At 40.7% G+C, this 12,066-nt stretch overlaps 1 protein-coding gene across 2 annotated transcripts in view; it reads left to right on the plus strand.

Annotated features, from left to right (window-relative positions):
* Positions 1-9,726, plus strand: part of BEND4 (BEN domain containing 4) — a 31,618-nt gene extending 21,892 nt beyond the window's left edge. For both annotated transcript variants that reach the window (XM_066548476.1, XM_066548477.1), the window contains 2 exons: positions 2,584-2,824; positions 6,024-9,726. In XM_066548476.1, the coding sequence (XP_066404573.1) occupies positions 2,584-2,824; positions 6,024-6,241 (459 nt within the window). In that variant the 3' untranslated portion in view covers positions 6,242-9,726. The remainder of the gene's footprint in view (positions 1-2,583; positions 2,825-6,023) is intronic.
* Positions 9,727-12,066: the final 2,340 nt, after the last annotated feature.

Raw genomic sequence — 12,066 nt, forward strand, 5'->3', positions numbered from 1 at the left:
TTAGTTTAATGACTGCTGGACACACCAAACCACATCATATATTTAGTGAGAATGTTTTGCCCAGAGTGCTTTACTCTCTGAGAAAGCAATGAAAGTGTATCTGTAGCAGGAATCCAGTAATTGTTTAACAGAGTAGCATAACACTATATCATGCCTTGGAGAAGAATGAGGAAAAATATCCAACATTTCAGGGGGAACAAGAGAGAAGTGTTATAAAATTGAGGCTGAGGAGTTACACAAAATTTATTACCCTCTCCTCAGTTAATAGCAGGGTGAGGTCTCACGAAATCTAGATGTTGGGCCTTTCTGCACCCTATTTTCATCAGTGCTATATATGTATAAACACAAAATAGCTTCTAGGATAGCTTGCTGCTTAGCAAAGCCACCCATGAGCATCTGTCCCTAATGCACATGAGCAAGCCTGGAGCCTAACCCTGTGCCATTATGGGCTTGCATTGCATAAGCCAGGCCTGGCAGAGCTTAAAAGCAAGGCAGCACCTACAGTCACCTGCAGCTTATACTATGCACTGGTATCAGTAAGAATGGTCATTGCTTCACTAAAGGGTTTTTTAATAGGAAAAAAATAGGTTTCAGAAATTAAAGGTAGGAAAATAACTTACTTTATATAAAAGGGATGTGAAGCTACCTGCTGAAAAACAATTAAGTACCAGCATGAGGATCACGTGGTCCTTTGTTCTGACGCAGTGGAACAAGCCAAGGGAGTATTCCTGCCAGCTCCCCTTGTGACAGAGTGGTCACAGCTACTTCAGCATAAGAATATATTACCTCCAAAGAGCTTTCCATGCTGCCCCTCTGCTCTTCTTCCTTCCCCAGCTCCTTCACAGTGTTGGAAGAGGACAGGGAGCTGGACTGGGTGGATTGTAATGTTCTTCCATGGCAGAGCTCTTCAGACATTCAGGCTTCCCATGTATGGGCAAAAACTAAAGCAGCTGCCTGTGTCATGAGTGGAGGGGCAGGAATTGACCCTGACCTGTTTGCGGTGATGTGAGGAGAAAATGAAGTGCAAAGAGAAAGCCACAAATGTAACAGGGCTAGACCCTAGGTGAAGGGTTTTTCTCTTAGGGGTTACAAGCTTGAATTTACAGCTACAGGGGAGTGAAGTGTTGAGGTGTTTGGGGAGGAGTGGCCCTTCAGACAGACAAAGCCCATCTCTTCCCTTATATTTTGGCTTTCTTTGCAGCTTTTTGGGCTTGTCCACAGCTGTCTTTGCCAGCAGCTTATAGCAAGGCAAACAAGTAGCAGACAGCCACACAGGCTGAGCCCTCAGTGATGCTAACCCCACTGGGAGGTGGTGTGACTCTAGATCATAGAGATTATCTAATGATAATCTCAGCACAGTCTTCACTAAATTCAGTCTTCCATATTTTATCAAACTCGCAAAAAAATTAAAAACAAACACCTGAGGAAAAACTTCAAAGATGCTCTCAAGCTGTCTCCCAGGTTGCTATAATAAATATGTGAAAGAAGGCAAGGGTAGTCCTTAAAATAGTTTTCAGATATCAAAGGCCTGGAAGTGAGAACTTTGCAGCACTTGCCCACAAGTGTGGCATGTGGCTGAGCACCTCCCTGAGCATCAGACCTGGGTTTCTCTAGCTCACTGCAAGCTCCTGTCAAACCTCAGGGCTACACAAAGAGTTCACTAATTGGGCTATCAGGTTTATGGGTTTTGATGAAGAGGTGCAGCTGTAAAAGTGAAGGAGTCTCTAGGAGGGTGTGGTTTGGGTTTTTACTGGGTACTTCAATTATTTCAAGTATATTAACGGTACCATCTTACATTAATTGGGTAATCCTGAACTATAGCGTTTTATGGGCAACAAGAATTAAGTACAATTTAGATACAATTGACTTAAGAGGGCTTATAAATGTGTGTGGATTACAGGAATCCCCATAATTAGTCCCACAGCATTCATTTAATGTTGGAATATTGAAGCACACAAATTATGAAGGTTAAAAGCAAAATTTCTTTCCAGCTGACACAGTGGCATTTCTTTAAAGCTTTAATTTGAGTTAATACAGCATTCATTAATAATAATGAAGCTTTTAGTTTTCATAGTTGCTTTACTTATTTTCTTTACATTTTTCACAGTAACATAATTGCTGTCAAGTTTCAGGTGTGTTCTACAGAAGTAATAAATTTATTATAAAAATAGACCAAAAGAGTCGCCTCTGAAGGAAACTATCAGCTGTTGATGAAGTGATCCATTTGATCAGGCTCTTCAAAGACCCTTTTTATGCATTTTACCATATTAAGAAGAAACATTGCACTTAAATAGTATGCCCAGTTGCTGATTCTTAACTCTTTTTAACCTGCTGGTGAAAGTGGAAATTAGCAATAGCTACACCTCTCAAAATGTATTCATTGTACCTCACCCAACCTGAGTTCTAGAAAATGGAAATGTAATTTTAGAAGTACTTATTCTCTGTAAGAGTAACAAAGTGTTCCCTTTGGGTTGTGTTTCACTGTCAGTATCGTGGATAGTTAAAAACATATCTTTTGTTGCAACTGACATCTTCACTTATTTGCCTTGTAAAATAAGCAACAGAAATATTTCTCTTTTTCAGGGGAGTAAGCAGTTGCTGAACAACTACCCTGTCTACATCACTAGTAAACAGTGGGATGAGGCTGTAAATTCTTCCAAGAAAGACGGACGACGGCTCCTCCGCTATCTCATCAGATTTGTTTTCACAACCGATGAGCTTAAGTACTCATGCGGCCTTGGGAAAAGGAAAAGGTCAGTGCAGTCAGGAGAGACAGGTCCTGAAAGACGTCCTCTGGATCCAGTTAAAGTAACATGTCTCAGAGGTACTGCATCTTTTCGCTCAGTGTCCACCATATGTGATCTCATTTCACCACATTGGCTCTGCCTCAGTAGAAGCATTTTTGGCTGAACTAGAAGGGGTTTCACAGGCAGGTGACAAGCACTCAGAAACCCTCCACTTTCTTTTCATACATACATACAAGTGTGTATGTATGTATAATATATGTGTTTGGGGTGTTTTTGATGGGAAAAAACAAGGCCTCTTATTTAAGAGAAGACCCAAATGCAAGGGCACATGACACTAATACACTTTAAAAAGCAGTGAAGCAAAACCAGACATTCGTGATTACACTCTTTTATAATAAGCTTAGGTAATTTGTTAACAGCAATACACAGCAAAACTAACCAAAGGAATAGTTACAGTCTGATGTCTAATAAGCATATGATGCACAAGAACACAGTGCATCATTAGAGTTAGAAGCTGAGTTTCAGAGTAGGTGTGAAAACATCTTCTAGGGTCAAGAATATCTTCAGGTTAATTACAAAGTATACATAAGCGTGTTATCCAAAATTTAACTTTTTTTTTGCATACTGATGGAACATTGCCTGAAAATGTTAGGGAACAACTTTCCCCCATGTTTGGCCTGAAAAGGGAGGGGAGTTTTGCAAGCATTTTACAATGTTAGAGAGTGAGGATATTGCACAGAAAGAGAGCAGATTGAAAAGAATGTTGTGTACTTTGGTTTCCTAAAATTGTTTGAAAAGGCTGGTAGCATGCTTTATAATAAAACATATAAAACAGGACTTTTTAAAACCAAAGTAAAAATATGTTTTTAGTTTCAACATCTGCATTGTATAAATGCATATGCTTATTATTTCTTTAATTAACTCATAGTTAACTTTATAGTATTTTTTAGCACATACGTGAAATTTTGGTTGAACTAACCTCAAGAATGTTGTACTAATCAATGCAATGTAAAAAGCTATATTGTGGTCAGTCAGTGATAAAAATATCTTCAGTTATCCAACTGGAGTCCAAAGTGGTTATACACATCAGATATGTGGGCCTCTTCCCATTTAGGGTAGAAGAATCCAACAAGGCTAAGTAGATAAGGCTTGAGGTTAGGGTACAATATTGATGTAACCAGGTAATGAACTCAGATTTGACATACAGATAAATTAGGCAAACGAGCACTTTTTGTACTACAAAATAATCTTTTAAGCTGCTGTATGAGACTCTACCAGAACTCTATCAGAGCTAAATTGGAGGGCAAATCCATTGTACACTGTGCTGCAGAGGTCTAGAGAGAGCAGGGGCCCAGAAGTTCTTCTGGAAAATGAAGGCTGGAAACAAGCACTTGAGCATTTACTAAGTTACTTTAAGTATCACCTAATAATTTATGCACAAACACAGTGTTGATACCCTTTTCTTCCCCTTTCTCTCACCTGCCTCCCAAGACTAATAGTAAATGCACCTGTACATGGAATTTTGCTTGCGGCCACTCTCTTTTTGAGGTCCTGAACACACAGAGCATGAGGAGCACTCCTTGGGAGAAAGAGAAAGGGTAATTTCTTTAATTACCAGAAGCTTGAAGAGGAAGCCAAAACATGCAGTATGTAATGACCAGCTAAGAAAGCAGAGTAGACAGCTCTCCCCTTGGGCCTTCATGTGTAGGTGGGAACATGACAACTTTCTCCAGTGCTGAGAGTTGGCCACTAGCTCCTACTCATTTACAAGCCAAGGTAGCAAGTGTCTGACTAATTCTCAACCCAGCTAATTATGCCTTTCCACCATAGCAGAGAGTGCAAATTGGTTCTCTGTCTGCACTCAGAGTTTAAATATATATAAACATTTTTAATATATTCCTACAACTGACTGGTGTCTGGAACCAGTTTTAAAACATTCTGGCATGCTTAAATTATAGCATTACTTCTTTACGTGGTAACCATTTCTCTGAGAAAAAGATGAGTGTGGGGGAACATGTGAACATAACTAGGTAGGAATTACTGTTGCCTGTGTGGATTTCCAGGGAAATGAATTTAAAACAGAGATTGCTATCACTTTTGCAGACACACTGCTAGAGGAGGTATGCAAAAATCACATCCTAATTGTCTAACAGATGAAATACCTTGCAGGCACGGGAACTCATGTAAAAGCACAGCATTCCCTGTCTGGAGATGTGGTGACAGTAATGAAGTTACCTTACGCCACTTATTGTGCTGTTGGCTTGTCAACAGTAGAAAATAGAATTTAAAAATATCCTGGGACACACAATTCTGCATGAGGGAATAACTAATGTTACAGAATAAATAAGCAGCTCCATTTCTGTATGAGGTACACTGTATCCAGTATCTCTAATAAGATGCCCTCACATTTAAAATCATATTTAGTTGTTTAAAAGTCCAAATACACCTATTTGAGCTATGTCTAGCAGTTACAACTCCAGACTTGGCAGGGCACCTTCTGCAAGTCTAGCATATAGCACGTCAAAGAATGTGAAAAATAAATTATAAAAAATGTAATCATCACATACAAATAGCTGTATGTGGCAGCAGCAGCTATTTAAATAGCTAAAATGCATGCAGTACAATTCATTTTCTCCTGCATTGAAAACTATTGCAAAGCTCCCCCAAATCAGCTCTCTGATCTCATTTAGCTATTTCTAAGGCCAAATTAGTCTCTGAAAAAATAGGTGTAAAATACAGGGAGATGAAAATAGCAGAACTTAAAAGAAAGATCTCCCAAACAGACAGGAGCACCAAACTGAAATAATGGCAGTGACATTTTCCAGCAGGCTGGGGGCTCCTGCAGGTTGCAGGTGCTGAAGAAGCCAGCAGAGGGAGGTCAGAAAGATCCAACAGCAATCACCTTGAGGTATAGATACCAACAGGTTTCTAATGAAAAGTGTCCTGGTTCGTGTTAGCTTCCACACATACTGCACGTGCTGAATCACAGCCTTCACTTCGAATTAGTTCTTTGTATTTCCACAAGAAAGGATTTTATATCCAGGTCCCATGAGTCGCCTAGGTAGCTCAGGTGTAACACTGCATGTGGAGAAGCACACTTATGCAGAAATAAAATAGGTCCAAGTGGCATTATCATGGCATCCCCCATAAGGCTTTACTTCTGCTTAAGCAGAGCAGCAATGCCTCCTTTCTTATTTCCCATGAGCTTTTGACACCTGGGCAATACCAGATGCTGCAAAGACAAGTTGCTTTTAATGCTTGCCTGTTTTCCTGCAGAGTTCATTAGGATGCACTGCACCTCCAACCCAGACTGGTGGATGCCCTCTGAGGAGCAGATCAACAAGGTGTTCAGCGATGCCGTGGGACACGCGCGCCAGGGCCGCGCCGTGGGCACCTTCCTGCACAACGGCACCTCCTACTACGAGGGGACTGAGCACCCAGGCTCACAGGATGAAGTCTTCAACAGGGGTATGCAGGATGGATCTGGAGATTGATGGCACTGAGAAACACATCGTACTGCAGTAGCAACCACCTAATTTAGGAGAGACTGTTTGTTAAACATACTTAACCCTGCTGTCATTTAGGAGTCCAGAGCATGTTTGAACACATACTGCATACATTTCAGCTTCTCCATCCTACCATATCCCAGTTAACAGAAAGAAATCCATTTCAAGACCTGCTTTATGGGACTTCTCAGTGCCTATTATTTCCAAACCCTTCATAGCACACTCAAAGGGAACGTGCAGTCCATTTCATCCAGTTGTAGAGGAAAGGTCATTTAAAAAGAAACAGCAGCTGCTATCTCTTCAGCCCATTGATAACAATCCCAGGCCCAGACTCAGAACAGCTGGGTGCTATTTGCTTTCCCTGACTAGAAGACTTGTACAAGTCTGCACACTTAAAACAAAAAAACAAAAAAAAAAGGAGTGGTTTCCCATTTGTTAACAGAAAAGAACATAACTATGAATGCTACCTTAAAGTACCACACAAGACAGAAAATCCAGGGACTTTCTTAGCCAACTCTGTCAGGAAATTAAGCTTCCTGAGTAAAACAGCAGCACTCATCAACAGCAGAATCCTTCAAAGACCCAGAACAATAACAGGCATTTCTAACAAATAAAAATTGCATTGTATATCAGATAGACAGTATATTTATCTAGATTTCTAGAGGATTAGAGTTGATCATGACAGTTTTTATTAAAAGAAGATTGCTAAAAACAAATTGCCATTTCAGAAGACAGATTTTCCTTTGTCCGTTCCTATTCTGCAGCCATATTGTGTAGCTTTAGAGGCTTTAAATTGCCTTTTCTTGTTTTCACTTTAATTTGTGCTTTATATCCGTTCCTTGAAAGAGGTGAGGCAGTGTGCTGGTTTTGCTCAATGTTGCATTCAGGGAGGGGTTGGGCTAGAAGAATCTGGTTTAGTGTTCTGTAGTAGGTAGACATGAGATCCAGACTGAGAGCTGTAAGAAATGAGCTGTTGGAGCAGAATTTGCAATGGTGCACAACATTGGAAGCAGATACTAGCTTTAAAAACAAAAGTTAATCCACAAAAAAAGTTTAATTTTAAATGTTTAGGAGTCCCTTGTCCTTCTAAATTGAACCATGCCAGAAACATGCAATGCCAAAGAAACGATGCCCTTTCCTTTCCACATCAGGGTGTTTCCATCTCCTTACCTTTGTGTGCTCACTCAGGCCAGTGTTGGCATCCTCCACAGCCTGAACCAGCACTTCCTGAGGCAACATTTCCCCACTGGCAGGTAGAGGGAGCTGTTTTTTGGGAAGAAAGCTCACTTCACTTTTGCCCATCCTTAGTGCTACCTCATCAGCGTTGGCTCTCCTGAACGCGTCTCTCATACACCCCCAGCTTTCCCCACCGCCTTGGGCAAGCCACAAGCATAGCTACTCATGGCTCCCTTTGCCTTCTCCTCCCCTTCCCCCTGCACCAGGCAAGGCAGGAGGCACTGGTCCCTTCCTCAGAGACCAGGAAGGGCTCTCTGGGGTGCAGTGCTCCTGGAGACCCAGCCTGGCTGCAGGGCTGGGGCAGTCTCTGCAAGTTCAGCTCACCCACACAGGAGCCCCTTGCCCTCTGCCCCCTCTGCCTGTGGCTGTGACAGGTCTCTCCTGGCCCATGGGGCATCTCTGGACATGGGCTCACCATGCACTGCCATAGAGAGGACCTTGCTCAGTCCCTGTGGGCTTTAGGCCCTCAAATGTCCAATACCTCTCAGTTCACTTTAATTTTGGTGATTTTTTTGAAAGGGGGTTGAAAGGTACTCACTGGCCCCAATATAATTAATTTATTTTCTTAAAGTCAACTAGAAGTTTAGTCACTCACTAGACCAAGGGGTTTAGTACAGCATTCCTTCATTACAGGCAGGAGGTGACTTTCTTGGAGCGGTCACACCACGTGGTGGCCTCTGGAGGAGAAATTCAGTGTATAGAAATGTCACAGTACAGATATCCTATAGTAGCTTTTTGGTGTTGAACTTACACTTTTTTAAAAAGAACTATAATAGAAGATGTTACATTGCTCAGATGGTGTAAGTCTTGCTGGTCTATGTTTAATGTGGTGACACATGCCAGAACTATTTGGTAAAACATGTCAGAACGTGTGAGTCAACATTATACTGTAAATTTGTCCACAGCGATATGTATCATGCTGTATTTTCGTAAACATTGTGATGGTTTCCTTTCAGATGCTTAATTGTATGATGTTTAAGATATAAACACTTTTTAACAGTCACAGAACAGAACTACTGAACTGGACAGACCTCTCACTTAATAACTGAAAGATTTGCTGAAATAACTAGTAAGCCTAGCTTTATTTTTAGTGTAAAAAGCGTAGCAGCATCCTGGAGCCACTCACAATCCTCTACTCTCATTGTGCAAAATAACCAAAAGTATATTTTCATCCTGAAAGCCACTTTGGCAGTAGAAATGGCTTTGCAGATTCGGACCTTTCTTTATGAACAAAATTTTGTCCTCAATTGCTTATGTGCACTGGCCAGTGACATGAATCATGGTCACAGACAGGCATTAACAGACACCAGCTCATTTTTTTGTTCACGTTTTGTTTTAAAATAACAGAGTATAAAAACTTTCGTCAGTTGTCTGTTTTCAATTGCCATTGTGGCCACTTGACCCACACATTTCATTTTAAAAATCCCAAACCTTGCACAACAACTTATTCCAGTTAATTTGTTCATTAGGTGTTATAAATTCATACACATTGAAGCATCTAAATATCTGCAATATGTTAGATATGGGACCTGAAATAATAGATAGCACATAAGCCCTTGCAGAGGGAGATATCCATATTTAGGCAGTGTGCTTTATAAGCCAGCACATCCCTTCCCAGCAACAGAAGGAAACTGCTATCTATCATGTCAATCCAGGAAGTCCCAGGAGGACAGAGATGCTTGTCTTATCCTTCCATAGGCTTTAATCTTACTGTCATTTATGTATCTGCCTTCTCTCAAACTTTGTGTAGCAGCACCGCACGCCCATCTGTGCCAACATGCCTTCGCTATATTTTCTATGACAAATATTTGTGGAGAAACTGTGATTAAAAAAACATTAATCCTGATATTTTTATTGTTATGGTGTAGTTAATTCTATGAATACTTTCTTATGATGATTGTACTGTGTAGAGTAAGTACAGGTTAGGGATAGACCTTTATCAGATATTGTACAAAAGAAAAAGTGCATAGTGTAATATAGACTAGTAAGGTTTTTGTGACAATTTCTATAGGATGTGTGAATTGTTTTCTATGTGGCAACACACATTTCTTTTAAAGAATATAAAATCTTAGAGAATTTTTTAAACAGTCAATATTTTTAATTATAAAGACATTTGTTACCTACAGTTTACTATTTCAGGTGTTAATTCTAATTTGAATATTGGTTTTACTACATACCTCCAGTTCCATTTGTTCTGTTGCATAAAAAATGCACAATAAAAGTTAGTCTCTGGTTAACCTGTCTCTTTCTTTCTCTAGAGGCAATCTTGTGTCAGTGTGACAGCCATGATACCTGGGTCTCACTATAAATATATATTAAAAGTTTTAGATTTATATAAAGGGCTAGAGCATTTTCTTTTGCATTAAATGCTTGTTTGGTATGAAGCACCAGAAAGCACAGGAAAAGATTATGAAGAATTCAAGTATGAATATCATATAAATCATTTTCACCTCAATGTACAGCCACATAGATTTATGTGCTGGTTAAATAGAAAGACTATTAAAAGGAAGTACCCATCTGCAATCTTAAAACCTGGATTTTCAAGCAGTGACGTTTAAATCCCATTTTAATTCAGAATCCAGTGATGGCTGAATGTATCCTGTTCTCTTAAACGCTTTAGAAAATCCTGGCTCCAGATAATTTGTAGAGGAATTACAGTGACAAACATTCACCATGGCAAACCTCTGCTGCTGGGCTGTGAAGCCAGGGCCAGCCCACAGGCTGGTGTCAGCCACCTGAAATGGTTATTTCCATTCACATGTATATGTATGGTATGTACACATATATACCATGTGTATAAATGGTACACATTTTATAATGGTAACAAACAGTACCATTATAAAACAGTGCTTTTGGGTGCCTGTAATGCTGCAAAATTAACTGGGGTTGGGCAAGTATTTTCTAGGTCAGGGGCTTCAGTCTGCTGCTTTTTTTTTTGGTGAAGATCACAGTAAGTGAAAACCATTTTCTAATCTCCCTACCAAAGTACTTTCGGGTAACCAAGAAATGGAGGTAGAAAACCTGCATTAATCCATCTGCAAACAATTATAATTAGCTTCTCTCTGAAAAACTTTGACTTCCCAGACTTTTGGGCAATGGCTGGAAATGTCTGAGGGTAGATCTGGATGCAGGAGGGAACAGGGATAGGCTTTGTGCAAACCAAGCAGGGTGAAGGAGCAGTAGAGGCAGGAACCCAGCAGGGAAAGATGGCAGGGAAGAAGAGCACCTAAGTAGGGGACCAAAGGCAGCAATTGGGTTTATGAAGCTTGAAAAGAGAGATTAGTCTAACAGCATGAGAGGCAGTGCCTGGGGCTGGGCAGGCAGAGAGAAGGGGTGCAGAAGAGGTACCTGGGATGGGGAAGAAGCAGGCCTGGGAAGTAACTGCAGTGGAACAAGCAGCACAGATGGGGAGTTTAATTCAATAATGTTGCATTTTATCACTCTTCCACTAAATACCTGTTAAACATACTGGTTAGGCAATGGCTAAACTGTGCTCCTGCCGTGCAGCAGTGCTGGTGCCCTCAGAAGCATGCCCATGCTGGCAGTTCTATCTCTCCTGAGGCATGAGATGTCCCTGAAGAGAACTTTAAGGTCCAAGTCAGACATTGAACCTCATGCATATGAAGGTATTCAGTTTTTACCTCATTTGCTTTGAACAAGCTCAGGTGCAAGCTCATATTATTAAAGTGTTTGTAATGTTACTTTAATAAGATTACTCACGTTGCAAAATCTTGTCCTCAAGAGTTCAGCTAGGCAGGGTTTAGTCTGCCTCCTTCCCTCTGCTGAGGCACTGACTGCAGCCAGTGGACTGCCACTAGCTCAGGCAGCATGGACAAATATACAATGTCTACTGACTTGCAAAGCTGTGTTTCTGTTTGGAAACATGCACATAATTCCCAAAAGAACACCATATCTCAAAAAGAACTCATCTTTCCCTACCTGGTTTATGCTCATCAGTTACTACAAACAGTACCCCAGGGCTTCAGCACAAGGTGAGTGTGAATACAGCTCCAGGAAATCATCACATAAACCTTAGTTATTGACAGAGCAAGCCAACACCACAGAAGAGCCCTGACCACTCCTTAAGGCCTGTTTAAATCAGAGGCTCTGTCTTGGTCATTTCCTAGTGAGTTCATACATAAGCAGCTCTCCAGAGATAAACCTGCCCTGCTGCACCAGGGAGCCCCTTGCAATACTTGGCAGACCTCAGTATCTGACCTTGCCCTGCGAATGTAAACACCCTCCTCCACAGACCCTTCAACATCTGAAGCATAAAAGCAGCTTCTACTGCAAATGTCTCACACTAAGAAAAAAAAAGCCACACCAGCAGATTAATTAGCTAAGTTGAGAGAAAAAAAAAAAATCTGATATGAACTTATGCAACAATGTTGGGAAAAAGCTAAAAAACCCTTTTGTCCTTAAAAACACTTCAAACTTCCCCATTCATCTGACAGATGTAATTGCCTCAGCCTAGGTTGTCTTTGTAGGAAAATTGAAAGAAACAGCTTTGCTAATGACTCAAAGTGATTTCCCATTAGAAAAGTTAATATTAAATTTAGTTCCCATTGGGAACAGGG

Source organism: Molothrus aeneus, chromosome 4 (genome assembly GCF_037042795.1).
Source record: "Molothrus aeneus isolate 106 chromosome 4, BPBGC_Maene_1.0, whole genome shotgun sequence".
NCBI classification, from domain to species: Eukaryota; Metazoa; Chordata; class Aves; order Passeriformes; family Icteridae; genus Molothrus; species Molothrus aeneus.